At 33.8% G+C, this 20,964-nt stretch overlaps 1 protein-coding gene across 4 annotated transcripts in view; it reads right to left on the minus strand.

Annotated features, from left to right (window-relative positions):
• Window positions 1-355: 355 nt before the first annotated feature.
• LOC142345356 (tripartite motif-containing protein 2-like) overlaps window positions 356-20,964 on the minus strand; it is a 37,828-nt gene continuing 17,219 nt past the window's right edge. For all 4 annotated transcript variants that reach the window (XM_075397384.1, XM_075397383.1, XM_075397382.1 and 1 more), the window contains exon 2: window positions 356-1,721. In XM_075397384.1, coding sequence (XP_075253499.1) covers window positions 551-1,711 — 1,161 coding nt within the window. In that variant the 5' untranslated portion in view covers window positions 1,712-1,721 and the 3' untranslated portion in view covers window positions 356-550. The remainder of the gene's footprint in view (window positions 1,722-20,964) is intronic.

Genomic DNA, 20,964 nt, shown 5'->3' on the forward strand with positions numbered 1-20,964 from the left:
CAAATGGTCTATTATTCCTTCACGTTGTACGTTACAAATAGCACACTTGATCGTGCCATTGTCATCGCATAGACTTCGCTCAATTCTTTGAAGGCCCGCAGAACGCATGGCCACATGCTAACAAACGGGGATCACTGAAGACAGCATGGCAGATCGAATAGTCAAATTCTTTGAAAGAAAAATAATTCTCTCGGGCTGTGGCCAGAAGTGCCCCGAGAAGTAATAGCTGCTAATCTGATCTCACCAAAAGAACAAACTGAAGAGAACTTTGTTAATTGTTCGCGTCAGTTACCACCAAGTTTAGAGACGCTAACTTGATGCTTCAGAAGTTTATGAGAAAAACAAGATCAAGGCAAAAACTTTGAAAACTTTAATTTGAACAATTGTCAGATGTTTGTGGCAGATGAGGTAAAAACAAAATTTGTAAACTAAATTTACAAAAAGTTATCAAAATAAAAGCTGAGAATCATTTTAACACCTAAGACCTAATGCACACTTTAAACAATCATCACTTTTTGCAAAGTTGTTGAAATATAGGACAGACAATCCACTAATCAAAGTAAACTTGCACTAGGAAACATAGCTGTCCGTTCTTTAACCAATCTCCACGATGCTCTTCTACTTCCGACCAACCAATCAAAGCTTCCCAATTAGTTGACGAATGTCTTCTGGGTATCTTTTCATTCGTTATATAATTAAAAGGACTCCCTTTATGGCAAGCAACAGGTTTGTGCATTCTTTTTGATTTCTGGTCAGAACTCCAGTTGTGAACTGTCAAATGGTAATGAATCTTACCGCAGGTCTGAGTGTCAATATCCTCATAAATCACACGCGTTTCGATGTTAGGATAAGGATAACAGCACAACAGTCTGAACTTACGGAACTGAAAGACCATCTCATTGGTGTGGACAGCAGAGCCGTCTGATAGCGATTTGAAATCAACCAAGAAGTTGAAGTCATGCATTCTGTCAATAAGCAACAGCTTAGGCTTTTCTTTCTTCAAAACCCGAAGCAATTGCGAAACGACAGAAAAATCAATATCAGTCATTTCGCCGTTTCCAATTTTTTTCAGATCCTCGAGATCAACTTTAAGCACAGAATTGGCTAAGCTGAGAAACTTTACTTGCTCCAATTCATTCTGCTGTTGCTCAACGACAGATTGGGATCTCTTCAGAATAATTTCAAGGATTTTAATGTTTAAATTGATATCGGTAGCCCTATTTTCAACATAAGGCAGCATCTCAATGGCTTCTCTTACCAATGGTTTCAGAACGTGCTTCATTAACTTCAAGTGACAGTCTTCATGTTCTGCATCGACACAATCATCACAAACAGCTTCTCTGCAATTAGTGCACCAATGATAACAAAGCATTTTGGGGTGCTTTAAACAGGGCGGCAGAACTGGACCATCATATTTGGAAGGTTTAGCGGTCACTGGTTTATCAGACGAGCTTAGCTTCGAGTATTCGTCAATTGCATCTCTGATTCCGAACAAAGGTTTCAGCTCATCGACTTTTTTGTCATGCTGGGTGTTGCATATTGCGCATTTGACATTGCCTTCCTCGTTGCATAAATTTGTTAAACAGTTCTTCGGTGGCCCGCAGAAAGAATGGCCACAAAGTAAAGCTCTTGGATCGGTTAAGATTGTTGAACAAACAGAACAAAGGAAACCTTCAAGGACTTGCTTCTCATCTGTTCCACCAGTAGCCATTTATGAAAATCTGAACATGACAATATATTAAAATTGCACTAAAAGACAACAAAACTATATCATCCGAAGAATTTTGGGCTGAAACGAACTGATGAAGTGAGAACCTTTCGAAAAAAGTATTCCAATCTCTCGATATTTGAGTTTCATGCATACGAATTGTTTAAACTACTTTGCAAAATAGTTCGCAGAGAGCATCACAGTTTATTGGTTAATTATTTTATATCCACCTCTAAAATTAAAAGATGCCTTTATGATCATAGACCCAAATCACTAACTACAAAATATAAAATGACAACGGCTAACAAAAAAGGAACGAAAACACGGATACGTATATTGTTCAACTGAATCTTTAATTTGAACCCACAGATTTTGAGAGATATTATAAGTGTTGAGAACAGCAAATCGAACAAATTTGTCCACAAATTCAGAGATATGTATATAGTAGACTCACAGCATTTGACCAATTTGTTTTGTAAGCGCTGTTAAAAAAACAACAATTTTTTTCTTTAAATTGATATTTATCTTTTCTTCTCTCTTAAAAAAGAAAGGAAGGAAAAAAGAATCTTGTAATTGAGCAACCTTTTGCAAACATTGTACGGCGTCTGAAAACAGGCTTCTAGCCTAATTGACGTACGTGATGTATGGATTGCAACACACACAAACGAATTTATTTATTATAATTGTTGAAACTGAAAGCTAGTTAAACAAAAATGATTGCCATTGACACTTAGTTCAAAATAGAAGGTACAGGACATTTTACAAAAAAAGCCGTTCAGTTTTTAATACATCTGCACAAATGACGGGACAGTTGTTTAGTTTGTCGAGTTGAGTTTGTCGAACAGTTGATTTGAAAAAGATATTTTGACAATTGGGATAGGGACATAAAGGACAACAACTTCCCCAACAAAGACGACAAGACAAAAAGCTTTCTCAGATGCTCTGAAATTAGTGCAAAATCAGGATGCCTATAAAAAAGATGGCTCGTGCGAGTCTGTGTGTAGCACAGTATGTTCCAATATAGCTCTCAAGGTTACAAAAACAACCATTAATTTCTGTCAGAGAACTACTTGTATTCTTTGAACCAAAAAATATGCCGTCTTTTTTCGGCAGGGAGAAGCGAAATCTCCTAAGCAAAATCTAGAAAGAGAAGTGTAGTACAATTTGAAAGAAACAAACATAGACAAACCATACAAAAACGCATTACACACACAAAGAAAATCACACAACTACAAATCCCAACTTGAAAAAACATTTTTGAAAATTGATCTTTTGTCAACTGATTTTTACCGTAAACTCATTGCAATCAATACGGTCATCTTTGTTTGTTCTAAATAAATAGATGTGGACTGGTACAGGCAATTGTATCGGTAATTGTAATTATAGCATTAAACTTTGAAATCAGAATTTTTGATTTTTTCAAAAACTTAGACATTTTTGATGTCTTATGAGCATAATGAAAAAATATTTCTCTTAAAATCTCGCATATGCATTACCAGCGAGATTTTAAAAAAGCCGAGTTTTGATTTTACGTAAAAATTAAAGCCGCAATTTGTACACAAAATTTAATTTTTCAATTAGTTTAATGATTTTTGACAGTTTTCGCACTCTGCCTGTTTGTGTCTATTAATAAAAGTAACGACCTCTCTCTACTTTTTTTCGCTCTCTTACACACAAATAACAAACATGACAAAGACTAACTCACACAAGCACACGCACCACAAATAAAAACCGACACAAAAATCAATTTTAAATTATCCTTTCGGGAACTGACCTTTATCCGTGGTTCCCTTTGTTCAATTATGTCTTATTGTTTTATCTGGAAAACTAGCTGTGGTATTTTTGCGAAAATTGCCTCGGTATTTGTAAAAATGGAAGTAAACTTTAAATGAGAATAATAGGTCAATTCGTTTTTTCAATATGTGTTACCAAATAAGTGAATGAACACAAAATTATTTAGTCTAGTTTCAGTTATTAACAAACTTATTAAGTAAACTTCATTCATATTAAGATTTCACAGAGTTTGCACGCAATTGTATCGGTGATTTCAATTTAACGCAAAAATTTATTTAAACTTTTTCAAAAAAAACTTTCTTTTCTTTGCTTCGAAAGTTTCTCTCATTTTTGACGTTTGATGAGCATACTGGGCTATTTCTTTTTTTCAAGGTCTCGCAGATGTGTTAAAAACTAGATTTTAAAAACAATTTCGGAGCTGAACAAACTTAAAACCGCTTTTTGTAGCAACTATTAAGTAATTTTTCTAATTTTTAAGATTTCTACCCGTTTTTGCACTCTGCCTCTACTTTTGTAGAACATATAATGGTAAATTAAGGCGGTCCCTGAACTTTTATTCAATAGCATTGAAGAATAGTTGTTACTATTAAAATTTACGTTTGGGCCTGATCACTCTTCGGAATAATTTAAAAAAAAAGAATTTTAATTTTTGTGAACAGAAGAAAAAATTTTTTATCTTTCATCTTTCAAAAACACTCTAAGTTTTTAATTCAAAGAAAAAACCACAGTCTGGAAAAGATCAATGCCATGAGCAATTGCAAAACAAAGAAAAGCGAAAATCATTTTTCCAATTTTCAAGAAAAACATTAAGATCATTTGTATTATGTTTTCCAGTCTGGCGATCAATAAACTCTTCAAAATCGTCTTTATGACATTATACTAGGAGGTTGATTTGATGTTTATTCGAAGATTTCCGTTCTGAACGTCACCTCGGTTTTGAAAACACAAAAATGGCTAATTCTGACGAAATTTAAAAAATTGTTTGTAAGAAATACTAGAATTTAGAAAAGAACACATACTTTTGCATTTTCGTTTTTTATCTAAGTTGGTTTCGCTGTTTTGAAAAATCTAAATTGCCTGAAATCCTCTTTTTGTTCAAAAACAACTTTGGTGCAGAAAAACATTTGGTGATAGAGTAATTTTTAATCAGTAGACAACGGAGAGACAGAAAGAAAAAAAATTTATGGCCGTAATTTGAGGGAAACCCTAGATAAAGGACTTTTCAAAATTTCTCGCGGTCAAACAGTTCAAATTGTCAATTTTAAGGCTCGAATGTTTAAAGAACTACTCGTGACGATCAAAGCTCCGTTCAAAATAACTAATTTTTTAGTGTCCGTTAATTTCTTTTTAAACTTCGACTCGCTCTGTCACCCCCCCCCAAGCAAAGATCTTTTCCTTTTCGAAATTCTGAAGTGTTCCCCATTTTTAATTTTCTGTAACAATATTCAAAACAAAACTAGATCTCGAGGACTTTTTCTCTTTTTTCCTTTCTACGATGCGTAGGCAAAAACTAAAAATTTAACACAGAAACAAGTCAGCCTCGCACACATAATTTCCCCTTTTTCAAATGTTGGACCAATTAAAAGACAAAAAATGCGTCTAAAAATTCGATAAAATAAACAGAACCAACAAAAATCGCACAAAGGAGGTGTAAGAAAATTAAGAAGAGAGTATTGCTGTGCAAACATAGAAAAACTCTCATCTATATTGGCGAAAAATTTTCAGGTTTCAAGGGCAACGAATAAGAAACACGCGATTCAATTTGTCCAACGTTTGGCATAATAGCCACTTAGATCAACCTCACTCTTTCAACTACCAACAACATTTCATTTATATTAGCCTATAATTAACAAATCTTAGAAAGAACCAGTGACCATTGCGACATTCATGGTCTATGGTATCATGGAATCGAGACGAAGTTGCGGACCGATTATGACTTTGCCTCTACTTTTGTAGAACACTTAATGGTACCTTAAGGCGGTCCCTAACCACTTTTATTCACTAGTATTGAAGAATATTGGTTACTAACAAAATTTACCTTTGGGCCTGATCACTCTTAGGAATAATTTTAAAAAGAGAGAATTTTAGTTTTTGTGAATAGAAATTTTTTTATTTTTCATCCTTCAAAAACACTCTAAGTTTTTAATTCACAGAAACGACCACAGTCTGGAAAAGATCAATTCCATGAGCAATTTCAAAATTTCGGTGACACGAAAAAAATTCCTAATTTTCAAGAAAAACATTACGATCATTTGTATTAAGTTTTCCAGTCTGGCGATCAAAAAACTCTAACACTCAAAATCGTATTTATGACATTATACTAGAGGAGGTTTATTCGATGTTCATTCCAAGATTTCCGTTTTTAACGTCACCTCGGTTTTGAAAACACAAAAGTGGCGAATTCTGATAAATTTAGAAGAATTATTTGTAAAAACTACTAGAATTTAGAAAAAAACACATTTCTTTATTTTCGTTTTTTATCTACGTTGGTTTTTTCGCTGTTTCAAAAGATCTAAATTGCCTGAAATCCTCTTTTTGTTCAAAAACAACTTTGGTGCAGAAAAACATTTGGTGATAGAGTAATTTTTAATCAGTAGACAACGGAGAGACAGAAAGAAAAAAAATTATGGCCGTAATTTGAGGGAAACCCTAGATAAAGGACTTTTCAAAATTTCTCGCGGACAAACAGTTCAAATTGTCAATTTTAAGGCTGGAATGTTTAAAGAACTACTCGTGACGAGCAAAGCTCCGTTTAAATTAACTAATTTTTTAACGTCCGTAATTTTTTTAAAACTTCAACGCACTCTGTCACCTCCCCCCAAGCCATGATCTTTTCCTTTTTGAAATTCTGAAGTGTTACCCATTTTTAAATTTCTGTAACATTTTTCAAAACAACACCAGATCTCGAGGATTGTTTTTTTTTTCCTTTCTACGATGCGTAAGCAAAAACTAAAAATTTGACAGAAACAAGCCGGCCTCGCATACATATTTTCCCATTTTTCAAACGTTGGAACAACTAAACGACCAAAAATGCATCTAAAAATTTGATAAACTAAAGAGAACCAACAAAAAATTGCACAAAGAAGGTGTAGGAAAATTAAAAGAGTATTGCTCTGCAAACATAGAAAAATGCTTATCTATATTGGCAAAAAAATTCAAGTTTCAAGGGCAACGAATAAGAAACATGCGATTCAATTTTTCCAACGTTCGGCATGATAGCCACTTAGATCAACCTCACTCTTTCAACTACAAAACAACGATTCAATGTAAATTAGCCTATAATTAACAAATCTTAGAATGAACCAGGGACCATTGCAACATTCATGGTCTATGGTATCATGGAAACCGGACGAAGTTGCGGACCAATTATGACTTTGCCTCTACTTTTGTAGAACACATAATGGTACTTTAAGGCTGTCCCTAACAACTTTTATTCACTAGTATTCAAGAATATTGGTTACTATTAAAATTTACGTTTGGGCCTGACCACTCTTCGGAATAATTTTAAAAAGAGAACTTTAATTTTAAGTTTTTAACTCACAGGAACAACCACAGTATGGAAAAAATCGATGAGCAATTGCAAAATTAAGAGAAGCAGAAAAAATTTTCCAACTTTCAAGAAAAACATTAAGATCATTTGTATTATGTTTTCCAGTCTGGCGATCAATAAACACTAACTCTCAAAATGGTCTTTAAGACATTATACTAGAGGAGGTTAATTTGATGTTCACTCGAAGATTTCCGTTTTTAACGCCACCTCGGTTTTGAAAACAAAAAACGGCTAAATCTGACGAAATTAGAAGAATTTTTTGTAAAAACTACTAGAATTTAGAAAAGAATACATTTCTGCATTTTTTTTATCTATGTTCGATGCAGAGAAACATTTGGCGATACAGTAGTTTTTAACCAGTAGACAACGACGAGACTGAAAAAAAAACTTCTAAACAAACTTTTGAGAAAACAACATAATTGAATGTTTTCGAAATTTTTGGAGGTCAAATGGCTAAAATTGTTCATTTTCAGGTTTGAAATCGCAAAGAAGTAATCGTCTCGATCAAAACTCTCATGAAATTAACAACTTTTCTAAAAGAGTTGTCCGTTTATATTGCTCAAATCTCAACGCGCTTTGTCATCCCCCCTCCCGAGCGATGTTCTTTTCCTTCTAGATTTTTTCGAAATTCGGAAGGGCTCCCCATTTTTAATTTCGTGTTCATTTTTTATTTGAATCAAAACAAGATGCTGAGGCCTACAAAACGATTGCTTTTTTCTCTAGGATGCGCAAGTGAAAAGTAAAAAATTGACTGAAAAAGAATTAAGCCAGCCTTGCATATATATTACCCCATTATTAAAATGTTGGAACGGTTAGAACACAAAAAATGCGTCTCAAACTTCGATAAAGTAAACAGTACTAATGAAAAAATTACAAAAAGAGTGCAATACGATTTAGAAGAGTATTGTTCTCCAAACATAGAAAAAAGCTTATCTATATTTGCAAAAATTTTTCAAGTTTCAAGGGCCATGAGAAAAAACACGCGATTCATTTTGTCCAACGTCTGATTTGAGCCACTTAGATCAACCTCACTCTTTCAACTACGAACAACAATACAATGTAAACTAGTCTATAACTACCAAATCTTAGAATGAACCAGGGACCATTGTGACATTCATGGTCTATGGATGGTATCAAGGAATCCAGACGAAGTTGCGGACCGATTATGACTTTGCCTCTACTTTTGTAGAACACATAATGGTACCTTAAGGCGTTCCCTAACAACTTTTACTCACTAGTATTCAAGAACATTGGTTACTATTAAAATTTACGTTTGGGTCTCACCACTCTTCGGAATAATTTAAAAAAAGAGAGAATTTTAATTTTTGTGAACAGAAGAAAAATTTTTTTATGTTTCGTAGTTTAAAAACACTCTAAGTTTTTAATTCAGAGAAACAACCACAGTCTGGAAAAGATCAATTCCATGAGCAATTTCAAAATAAAGAAGCGACAATAATTTATATAATTTTCAAGAAAAACGAAGATCATTTGTATTAAGTTTTCCAGTCTGGCGATCAATACATAACAAGCCCTGGAGACTACCAGCAACTCACCGCAATTATTTATGTTTTTTAATCGTATTTATCGATTTGGTATTTCAGTTTGAATCTGATTCCAAATGAGAGGATAGCGTAACTAGTATGAATAACAATTTGAATTAGACCGGTTAAGTTGTAGGACTAACTAAAAAACAAAAATACGTAACGAGCATCGAAAACTGGAATTGTTATTTTTCTCATTGACTCGAATCATTTAAAATTGTTTTGCTGTGCAACTGCTCTTATTAGGTAATTAAGAAAATTTAGGAAAGCATGAAAACAGCATAGACAAAAAAAATTAAATATTTTACTCAAAATGTTGAAAGAAGTTCAAAAATATGCAAGCTGAAAAAAATTTCAAGTACGAACTGTCTCATAGTTAACAAAGCAGATTTAAGTACGATCTCGAAAAGTAATGGTATATAGATTGAAGTTGAACACAGTTTGGAAATAGATTTAACGGAACCATTAAAACAAAACTGGTAGTTAAGTAAAAAAAAAAACGAAAACCGACTACGGTCGGAAAAATTGCTCTCGAATGACAGGCGGCGCACTTTAATTCAGGTGCTGTAGCCTAGATCAATTTTTCTTTATGAGTGCGAAAAATCAGCAGACGGTAGGAATCGAACACCAACCTCCTGAGTCTGATTCTGTCACCTCAATCAATTGAAATCACTCAAAAATCAAGAAATGCGTGAAAAAGTCACTTGAGAAGTCAAAGATTATTCTAGAATAGATTATTCTAGAAGAAAAGCACAAAACGGTCGAGTAGAAAAATTGTATAAAAATTTACAATAATTGCTTCTCATTTGAGAGCAATTAAACACTAACGCTAATTTCATTTAGTTCTCCGGAAATTAGTGCCGTAAAGACATTAAAGCAAAATAAAAAACCCCAGCCATATTGGTTGATTTAAGCATTGAAAGCACATAGCGCTAATGAGACCTGTAACGGCTGAGAATAAAAGAAAAGACAAAAAGGGACAGCACACACGCAAAAAGTAAAAGTTCAATCAATTTCAACAAAAATGAGAGCTCTAAATTGAAATCAACGCGTCGTGCAATTATGCCTTATTATAAAAATTACTCTGAACAGACCTGTCATCTAAAATACTAAGTCGCAAGACAATAAAAACGGCAAAATTCAAAATCACTTAACCACTATTATATTAAATAATGTCAAAATGCGGAAAAACTGACAAAAATACAAAAATTTGATAAAAGTTTTCTAGGAAGCGAAAGAAATGATGCGGTGACAAAACTACAAAAAAATAGCCACTATCTGTTAGAGATGTTCGAACAAAAAAGTAAAAACCATCTTAAAAATCTTTTACCTCAAAATTGCTAGCACAAAGTTTAGCCTGCATATCTATTGTATTCATCTGAATCTGCATGAAGTATCATTAATTAGCGCTATCAAAGATATTTATTCCTTATATTCCGTATGCAAATATTACTTCAACGAAAAACCATAGACGAAGCGAGATAAGGCCGGGAAACGCTAAAAGTTTTTATCCTAATTTTTCCTCAAAAAAGGCAACATTTCAAAAACATTTTTCAACAATCAATTCAGTTATTAGGGGTTGTCTAATGGTACCACACTTGCGTCTCTCCGCTAAATATAAAAGCCAGGGTAGCATAAAGTTTCCAACCCCAAATTTGAGGGTTGGAACAATAAAAAGAATCATTTTAGGAATTTCTCTTTGTGCGATTACTTTTCACATGGTTTTAAAAAAGGCTACCAAATCAGCAAAAGACGTGGAAACAATTCAGTCTAAATTAATCACCCAGGTAATACGAAGCCCTAATTCGCGCTATGATACACAATAAGAGACATGATAACAGCTGTGAATGGATGTCCCACAAACTGATTTGGTTTCCGATGCAAACATAGCATCAATGATGTATTTTAAAGCGATACATCATTAAAGCTTTACCAAAAAATGGTAACTACGGAATCAGGAGCATAAGCTTAAATTCTATTTTTCTATGTGAAAATAGACAACAGAACTCGGTAGCAAAATAAAGCTTCATCTAACTGTAGGCACATAAAATGCACGAAGGCTCTGAAAGCAGTAGCGCTGGAAAAAAGTTGCCCTGAAGCAGTAGCGAAGCCTACAAGTACCATGAAACCATTAACAAGAACAAATATGAACAAAGAATAATTGAGGTTGAGAAAGCAACATTTTGTCCGCTTGTCTTCGCATACACTGGTGGAGCTGGCCCATCAGCTCAAAAGCGCTGAAACAACTGGCATCAAAGCTCTCTGCGCGAAAATTGGACCGCTAGGCTGATATCATATCACATCTAAGGACAAAAATCAGCTTTGCTCTCCTGATGAGTTCCATCCTCTGCATTCGTGGGTTGAGGACACTTAGGCGGCGCGAAATTGTTGATGCTTCAATGAGAGCTGTGGTTGAAGAAGGGAGGCTCTTAGTTTGACTCATCTACTTTCGTCATTAATTGCTTGTTTTCTAATGCAGTCGGTCTTTTGTTTTACTTTGTCAGCTGATGTCTGTTTATATTATCATTTTATTGATAGATTTAAACCAAGAGACTCGGTAATGTGCGATCGCAGATAAGCTTCCGATCCCGCTCATCCACAATTTTTTGCATAATTGTCTACCAAATGAGGAACAGATAGACAAACCCAAAAATTGAAGTCTTTTTCAAAAAAAATAGTGTATGAACGAAAAGATGAAGCATTAGACTGATGAGATATCTTAATATTAAGAAAGCGAGTTATGATGAACAACAAAATCAAACAACAACAACAACAACAAACATTAATTACATCAAAATTATTATGTCCGTTTTAAAAAACAAAACCTAATAACAAAGACAATATTGCGTCAGGTGAAATTGAAACTAATCAAAATAACTTGTAATTCACCAAAAAAAACCAGACCAGTGCATAATAAACCTTGGTAACAACTAGACAAAAAAGACCAAATAACAGTAAAGTTATAAAATTCACACTTTTTTAAAAAAAATTAATTTCGACGTACTGAAAACCATTAGAAATCAACTAAATACATAACCAACTAAGCGTATGAAGAATTTTTCTCAAACCACTAGTGGGGACTCTAATCAACCGCTGCCTGAGTTGCTGGAAATTGTGACAGAGAGAATTTTAGGTCAAGCAAAACGCAAAAAGTCAAGGGCTAAAAGTCACTCGAAAAGTCAGTAACGGTCCAGCAAAAATTTTGCAAAAGACACACACGTTTACAATACTTACTTATTTGAGAGAACTTAATATCCCACAGGTTTACGATTACCAATGCTTCCATAGATGGACATCAAACCAGTCCTTATTCAATTTTTATGCGGTTAAAAAAACAAAAGGACAAAAAAAATTCAATTAAAATTCGCCCAAAAACGCTGTCGAAGCCGTAAAGCCATATCTTGGCCCTCAAAAGACGTTTGATTGTGAACACAATTTAAAGCTGTATGTGATTTGTCAATAATGAGACTAGGTAACAAGTAGACAAAAAGGGGCAAAAATAAGTAACAATTCTTTTGTTCGAAAAAAATTACTTTCAAAGTCAGGAAAGCAATTAAATACAGAATGAAATAATCAATTAGGTTCATTTATTCGTCCAACGGATGCCCTAGAGACCTGCAATTATCCAGAAAAGGTCTTACGTCTACAAAATGAACGTCAAAAACGGTCTAGCAAAAATTTTGCAAAAGACACACACGTTTACAATAATTGCTTATTTGAGAGCAATTAATATCCCATAGGTTTAAGATTACCAATGCTTCCATAGAAGGACATTAAGACCTGTCCTTATTCAATTTTTCATGCGGTTAAAAAAACAAAAAGACAACAATAAAAAAAATTCAATTAAAATTCGCCCGAAAACGCGATCGAAGCCGTAAAGCCATATTTTGGCCCTCAAAAGACGTTTGATTGTGAATACAAATAAAGCTGTATGTGATTTGTCAATAATGAGACTAGGTAACAAGTAGACAAAAAAGGGCAAAAACAAGTAACGTTTCCTTTTTTCGAAAAAAAAATTACTTTCAAAGTCAGGAAAGTTATTAATTACAGAATGAAATAATCAAACAGGTTCATTTATTCGTCCAGCAGAAGCCATAGAGACCTGCAATTATCCAGAAAAGGTCTTACGTCTATAAAATGAACGTCAAAAAAGGTCTAGCAAAAATTTTGCAAAAGACACACACGTTTACAATAATTGCTTATTTGAGAGCAATTAATATCCCATAGGTTTAAGATTACCAATGCTTCCATAGAAGGATATTAAGACCTGTCCTTATTCAATTTTTCATGCGGTTAAAAAAACAAAAAGACAACAATAAAAAAAATTCAATTAAAATTCGCCCGACAACGCTATCGAAGCCGTAAACCCATATTTTGGCCCTCAAAAGACGTTTGATTGTGAATACAAATAAAGCTGTATGTGATTTGTCAATAATGAGACTAGGTAACAAGTAGACAAAAAAAGGGCAAAAACAAGTAACGTTTCCTTTTTTCGAAAAAAAATTACTTTCAAAGTCAGGAAAGTCATTAATTACAGAATGAAATAATCAAACAGGTTCATTTATTCGTCCAGCAGAAGCCATAGAGACCTGCAATTATCAAGAAAAGGTCTTACGTCTACAAAATAAACCTCAAATATGACAAAAACCAAAAATTAATTTACTTTTGCGAAAAAAACCCGTGTCGAAGACAGTACACTCATACCGAACTCTTTAAAAACATTAGAATTTGTGACACCAATCCCTTTTGGCACATTCCCATGACAACAATGATGTCGTATTTGACCTCTTATTAACGAGACTAGGTAATAAAGAGACAATAAAAAACAAAATTGCCAAGTGAAGAGTTTTTTTATTTCCTTTTTTCGAAAAAAAATTAATTTCAAAGTCAGGAAAGTCATTAATTACAGAATGAAATAATCAAACAGGTTCATTTATTCGTCCAGCAGAAGCCATAGAGATCTGCAATTATCCAGAAAAGGTCTTAGGTCTACAAAATGCACCTCAAATATGACAAAAACCAAAAATTAATTTATTTTTGCGAAAAAAACCCGTGTCGAAGCCAGTACACTCATACGGAACTAAAAAAAAAACATTAGGAACTCTTTAAAAACATTAGAATTTGTGACACCAATCCCTTTTGACACATTCCCATGACAACAATGATGTCGTATTTGACCTCTAATTAACGAGACTAGGTAATAAATAGACAATAAAAAGAACAAAATTGCAACGTGAAGAGTTTTTTTTATTTTGGAAAACAATTTATTTTTTCAGTCATGAAAGCCATCAGCTATCTACTAATATCAGAATATCGGCTTATCAAAACAAATATAACCTGTAAATTTCATTCAACTAAACCGGCAAAGTAGAAATGACAGTTAAAGACAAAATTTAAAAAATAAATTAAATTCTTCAAGAAAGTAATGTCGAAGCCGTTAAAACCATAATCTATATCTTTCACGATTTTAATAGATTCAATTGTGCCTTTTATGAACACCAAAAATGTGATATGTGAACTGTCAATAATGCGATAATGTAATAAAACTAGAAAACGTAAAAAAAGTACAAATATCTAAAAAAAAAGCGAAATTTAGTAGTATCAAAACCAAAAAACCATAACTTAAGGTGAAAAACAGCGATTGAAATAAAAATTCAAATCAGTAGAAAGAAGAAGCATTCTTTCTTTGCTGATACTAAGCTACAAGTTGACCAAACTAAGAAAACATTAGAGACAAAGTTCATTAAGCCATTAATTTAAAAATCAAACATTTTAAAAAGTCAAAACTTTCAAGTAAAAATTTAGATGCATTAATAGGAACGAGCAGCTGGGGAAGCCAATTGGACCTATCACTAATGTACTTCGATTTTAATTGTTCTGTTCTTAATTAATACAGAAAAGATCATTTTTTTTTAAAAAAAGACCCATTGATTGCAATCCGAATACTTTTTGGATTGTAACATTCCCAAGATTGGTCCAAAGCTAGCCTTGCTAATGCTGTTCGTCCATTAGGAACTCTCCGATGAAAAAATTGATAGGCGAAAAATGTCTGAACAAAAAAAACCACTTAAGTATATAGTTCTCTCCCCCCCCCCCCCTCAAGAAGGGTCGGAACAACAGTACGAAATGCTTTATGAAGACATAGTGCTGGGAGGGCCCCAGACCAGCCAATATTCACCCAGTGTTGGGGAGGTGCATTACTTAATTTACCTTTTCATACTTGAAGGATCAATATAAGGCCATTACCTCGCTGAAGATACAAATCTCACTGCCGCAAATTGTCATACTACAGACATTCAAAAATACCGTAGACCAAAACTGTCCTATCCAAGACATTAATCAAAAGGCCATTTGACTCAACCTACTGCTACAAAAAAATCAAATTCTTCGGATAACCTGGTAGCTTATGTAATCTTAAAACATTGGAAATATCTTTTTATCATCAAATCAAACTTTCACATTCTGAAAAATCCTGACTTGTTGAAACATATCTAGTTTTCACATTAAAAATATTTACCTTCCTTGGCTAAACGCTAAAAAATATTCAGCTTCGTGGCCTGATTCTATGCTGAATTCAAATTTCTAGGAATCATTCAAATTTTGACTGTCCTAACTGCTCTAGTGTTTGAGTTCAAATGAATTTAAAAATTATCATCTCATTAAGTCTCATTAAGTTTAGTATCCGAATAAAAAGAAGACAGAGCTGTGCTATAGCATATACGAAAATTGTTAGTAACACGATTTTCTTTGTTTGACATAACTGTTTAGGTACCTGAGCATAACCTCAATCTGCTATTACTTTACATGGATTTAAAACGGAAAAAATTTTGAATGGCTACGGATCTCCCTACATTTTACCACCAGATTTCCTACAAATTGGTTTTATTCAGTTATCTTAAAACCGTTCCATTAGGGACAAAATTTTGGTGGAAGATAATAATAACAAAAAATTATTGGATCAAGAAATTCGGGGATTGCCGTTTTCATCTGGAAGCAAAACAGGTAAAAATGAAAACTTTTGCTATTTCAGTCTCGAAAAATGGTAAAAGAGTTGAAGATCACTTAGCAATTGCAAATGAGCCAAACAATTTTTTGTAAGGCCAAATCTTAAAGATGAAATTCCAAAAGAGGCCTTTGTCAGACCCCAGGTTAATAGCTCACAGAGTGTTTGGCTTTATCAAACTAATTGCGACGAAATCATTAAAGTCATTAACGACCTAAAAGAGAAATCATCTTCAGGAATTGATGATATCAGTACTATTTTGATTAAGGAAACAAAATCCCTTACCGGCAAGCATCTTGTTTATCTTATAAACACGTCTTCTAAATACTGCAAATTCCCAAATGTATTAAGTGTTGCAATCCGAAATCTTTTTGGATTGTAACATTCCCAAGATTGGTCCAAAGCTAGCCTTGCTAATGCTGTTCGTCCATTAGGAACTCTCCGATGAAAAAATCGATAGGCAAAAATTGTCTGAACAAAAAAACCACTTAAGTATATAGTTCTCTCCCCCCCCCCCCTCAAGAAGGGTCGGAACAACAGTACGAAATGCTTTATGAAGACGTAGTGCTGGGAGGGCCCCAGACCAGCCAATATTCACCCAGTGTTGGGAAGGTGCATTACTTAATTTACCTTTTCATACTTGAAGGATCTATATAAGGCCACTACCTCGCTGAAGATACAAATCTCACTGCCGCAAATTGTCATACTACAGACATTCAAAAATACCGTACCAATCTAATGAAATATTTTCATGGAAACAAGCTTGCATAGAACTTTAGTAAAACAGTTAAGGATAGCTTTGTTATGGATAATTCTAATGTCGATCATCATCCTGCTAGTTAAGATTGAGGTATCCACGTAGACCAAAACTGTCCTATCCAAGACATTAATCAAAAGGCCATTTGACTCAACCTACTGCTACAAAAAAATTCAAATTCTTCGGATAACCTGGTAGCTTATGTAATCTTAAAACATTGGAAATATCTTTTTATCATCAAATCAAACTTTCACATTCTGAAAAATCCTGACTTGTTGAAACATACCTAGTTTTCACATTAAAAATATTTACCTTCCTTGGCTAAACGCTAAAAAATATTCAGCTCCGTGGCCTGATTCTATGCTGAATTCAAATTTCTAGGACTGATTCAAATTTTGACTGTCCTAACTGCTCTAGTGTTTGAGTTCAAATGAATTTAAAAATTATCATCTCATTAAGTCTCATTAAGTTTAGTATCCGAATAAAAAGAAGACAGAGCTGTGCTATAGCATGTACGAAAATTGTTAGTAACACGATTTTCTTTGTTTGACATAACTGTTTAGGTACCTGAGCATAACCTCAATCTGCTATTACTTTACATGGATTTAAAACGGAAAAAATTTTGGATGGCTACGGATCTCCCTACATTTTACAACCAGATTTCCTACAAATTGGTTTTATTCAGTTATCTTAAAACCGGTCCATTAGGGACAAAATTTTGGTGGAAGATAATAATAACAAAAAATTATTGGATCAAGAAATTCGGGGATTGCCGTTTTCATCTGGAAGCAAAACAGGTAAAAATGAGAACTTTTGCTATTTCAGTCTCGAAAAATGGTAAAAGAGTTGAAGATCACTTAGCAATTGCAAATGAGCCAAACAATTTTTTGTAAGGCCAAATCTCAAAGATGAAAATCCAAAAGAGGCCTTTGTCAGACCCCAGGTTAATAACTCACAGAGTGTTTGGCTTTATCAAACTAATTGCGACGAAATCATTCAAGTCAATAACGACCTAAAAGAGAAATCATCTTCAGGAATTGATATCAGTACTATTTTGATTAAGGAAACAAAATCCCTTACCGGCAAGCATCTTGTTTATCTTATAAACACGTCTTCTAAATACTGCAAATTCCCAAATGTATTAAGTGTTGCAATCCGAATACTTTTTGGATTGTAACATTCCCAAGATTGGTCCAAAGCTAGCCTTGCTAATGCTGTTCGTCCATTAGGAACTCTCCGATGAAAAAATCGATAGGCGAAAATTGTCTGAACAAAAAAACCACTTAAGTATATAGTTCTCTCCCCCCCCCCTCAAGAAGGGTCGGAACAACAGCGCGAAATGCTTTATGAAGACGTAGTGCTGGGAGGGCCCCAGACCAGCCAATATTCACCCAGTGTTGGGAAGGTGCATTAATTAATTTACCTTTTCATACTTGAAGGATCTATATAAGGCCATTACCTCGCTGAAGATACAAATCTCACTGCCGCAAATTGTCATACTACAGACATTCAAAAATACCGTACCAATCTAATGAAATATTTTCATGGAAACAAGCTTGCATAGAACTTTAGTAAAACAGTTATGGATAGCTTTGTTATGGATAATTCTAATGTCGATAATCATCCTGCTAGTTAAGATTGAGGTATCCACGTAGACCAAAACTGTCCTATCCAAGACATTAATCAAAAGGCCATTTGACTCAACCTACTGCTACAAAAAAATTCAAATTCTTCGGATAACCTGGTAGCTTATGTAATCTTAAAACATTGGAAATATCTTTTTATCATCAAATCAAACTTTCACATTCTGAAAATTCCTGACTTGTTGAAACATATCTAGTTTTCACATTAAAAATATTTACCTTCCTTGGCTAAACGCTAAAAAATATTCAGCTCCGTGGCCTGATTCTATGCTGAATTCAAATTTCTAGGACTGATTCAAATTTTGACTGTCCTAACTGCTCTAGTGTTTGAGTTCAAATGAATTTAAAAATTATCATCTCATTAGGTCTCATTAAGTTTAGTATCCGAATAAAAAGAAGACAGAGCTGTGCTATAGCATGTACGAAAATTGTTAGTAACACGATTTTCTTTGTTTGACATAACTGTTTAGGTACCTGAGCATAACCTCAATCTGCTATTACTTTACATGGATTTAAAACGGAAAAAATTTTGGATGGCTACGGATCTCCCTACATTTTACAACCAGATTTCCTACAAATTGGTTTTATTCAGTTATCTTAAAACCGGTCCATTAGGGACAAAATTTTGGTGGAAGATAATAATAACAAAAAACTATTGGATCAAGAAATTCGGGGATTGCCGTTTTCATCTGGAAGCAAAACAGGTAAAAATGAGAAATTTTGCTATTTCAGTCTCGAAAAATGGTAAAAGAGTTGAAGATCACTTAGCAATTGCAAATGAGCCAAACAATTTTTTGTAAGGCCAAATCTCAAAGATGAAATTCCAAAAGAGGCCTTTGTCAGACCCCAGGTTAATAGCTCACAGAGTGTTTGGCTTTATCAAACTAATTGCGACGAAATCATTCAAGTCATTAACGACCTAAAAGAGAAATCATCTTCAGGAATTGATGATATCAGTACTATTTTGATTAAGGAAACAAAATCCCTTACCGTCAAGCATCTTGTTTATCTTATAAACACCTCTTCTAAATACTGCAAATTCCCAAGTGTATTAAAACGAGCAAAATTTGTGTCACTGCATAAGGCGGGAGCAAAAGACGACGTAAACAACTACAGACCAATTTCACTGCTCATTGTATGGAATAAGATATTTGAACGTATCATTTATAATCGAATTTATACATACTTCGAAACATTCGATTTATTTAATCCTAATCAGTTCGGTTTTCGAAAAAAACATAGCACAATTGATGACATTGCAAAGTTGACCAAAATTATTTGTGAAAACAGCAATTTGGAAGTTTTCACCTGTTTGTTGACTAAAAAAAAGCCTTTGATACGATTGACCACGAAATCCTGTTAACAAAACTTGAATTATATGGCATAAGAGGCGTTTGCCTTAATTGGATTAAAGATTTTTTTATCACAAAGACAGCAATGTGTTTCGGACAATAATTGTAACTCCTATTGGAAGAAACTAAAATGTGGAGTTCCACAAGGCTCCATTCTTGGCCCACTGTTTTTCTTGAATTAAATAAATGACATTCCAGACGTATGCCAATTCTGCAAAAATGTTCCCTTTGCAGACGATACAAACCTCATAGCTGGAAATATTGATTTTCTTTCAATACAAAAAGACTTAGTCAATACAGAGAAATAGCTCAATGCGAATAGGCTGTCACTAAACGCTAAGAAAAGTTGTCAAAAGAGTATTAAAATAGGTAACAGTGCCTCTAATTCCAATAGGCTTTGTGATTTAAAATTAAATTCTGTTAGTTTACCTGAATCAGAAAGCTGCAAATATCTTGGAGTACATATAGATAAAAACTTAAGTTTACAAAGCACATTGACGAGGTAAAAAAGAAATTGTCTATTCAATGCGGAATTGTGTCAAAGTAAAGGCATTATATTTCAAAAAGTGCTTTATTGCAGTACTATTCCTGAAAAAATAAACCAATAATTCAGTACGGCATTTTGGTATATGGATTTGTTAATTACAGCACCCTTAAACCCCTAGTTTTATTGCAAAATCAAATTCATAGACAAATGTTGTTCCTGAACTACAGAAGATTTCGCCCATCTTTTTGAGAAATATAAAATCTTAAGTGCTCACGAATTGCATGTATACGAATTATTAAAATTTGTGATTAAATCAGTGAATAAAATGCATACTGACACATCTCAAGGATTTGTTTTCCTGTGAATCGCAATCAACCCATTTGACAAGAAGGTCAATAAAATGGTTGTTAAAAACACCAAGATGTAAACGAAAACATGAACAGAGATCACTGAGATACAGAGGTTCATTTTATCTTTTAATGGAAAGCAATGTCCTACCACCGAATTTTGATCAGCTCTCTGGTTTCTCGTATGTCAATTTGGTGGACAGAATTAGGGATAACTTCATTTTATCAAATATTCAGTTAACAAAAACTGTTTTCTCCTAACAATTTCCCATGTTCACATTTTGAATTTTTTTTAATAATCGAAAAAAACCATCACACAACGCTTTAACGTGCTGTTGCCGGGGTTTCTAAACGGTTAAAAATTTCCTCAAAAAAATGAAAATTCCTTTAACTTTGTTCAGAATTTTGGCTTTTAACTTATGATTCTTTGCAATTTTTTGTTTTATGTTTTTGCATTTTTACATCTCTTGACAGGGCAATGTCCAGTGATCCTGTTGGATCCGTTAATTGCCCTCTCTGAGTGTTTAGCCCAATTTTCTGTGTAGCCCAATGATAACTTGAAGCTTTCTGATGTTATGAAATATTATAGTTTTGATGTTCATTTATACTCAGAGCAATAAACTCTCTCTCCCTCTCGCTCTCTCTCTCTCTCTCTCTCTCTCTCTCTCTCTCTCGCTCTCACTCGCTCTCTCTCTCTCTCTCTCTCTCTCTCTTCTCTCTCCTCCCTCTCTCTCTCTCTCTCTCTCTCTCTCTCTCTCTTTCTCTCTCTCTCTCTCAAAAGT

The sequence above is a fragment of the Convolutriloba macropyga genome, chromosome 9, assembly GCF_964194025.1.
Source record: "Convolutriloba macropyga chromosome 9, txConMacr16.3, whole genome shotgun sequence".
NCBI lineage: Eukaryota > Metazoa > Xenacoelomorpha > Acoela > Convolutidae > Convolutriloba > Convolutriloba macropyga.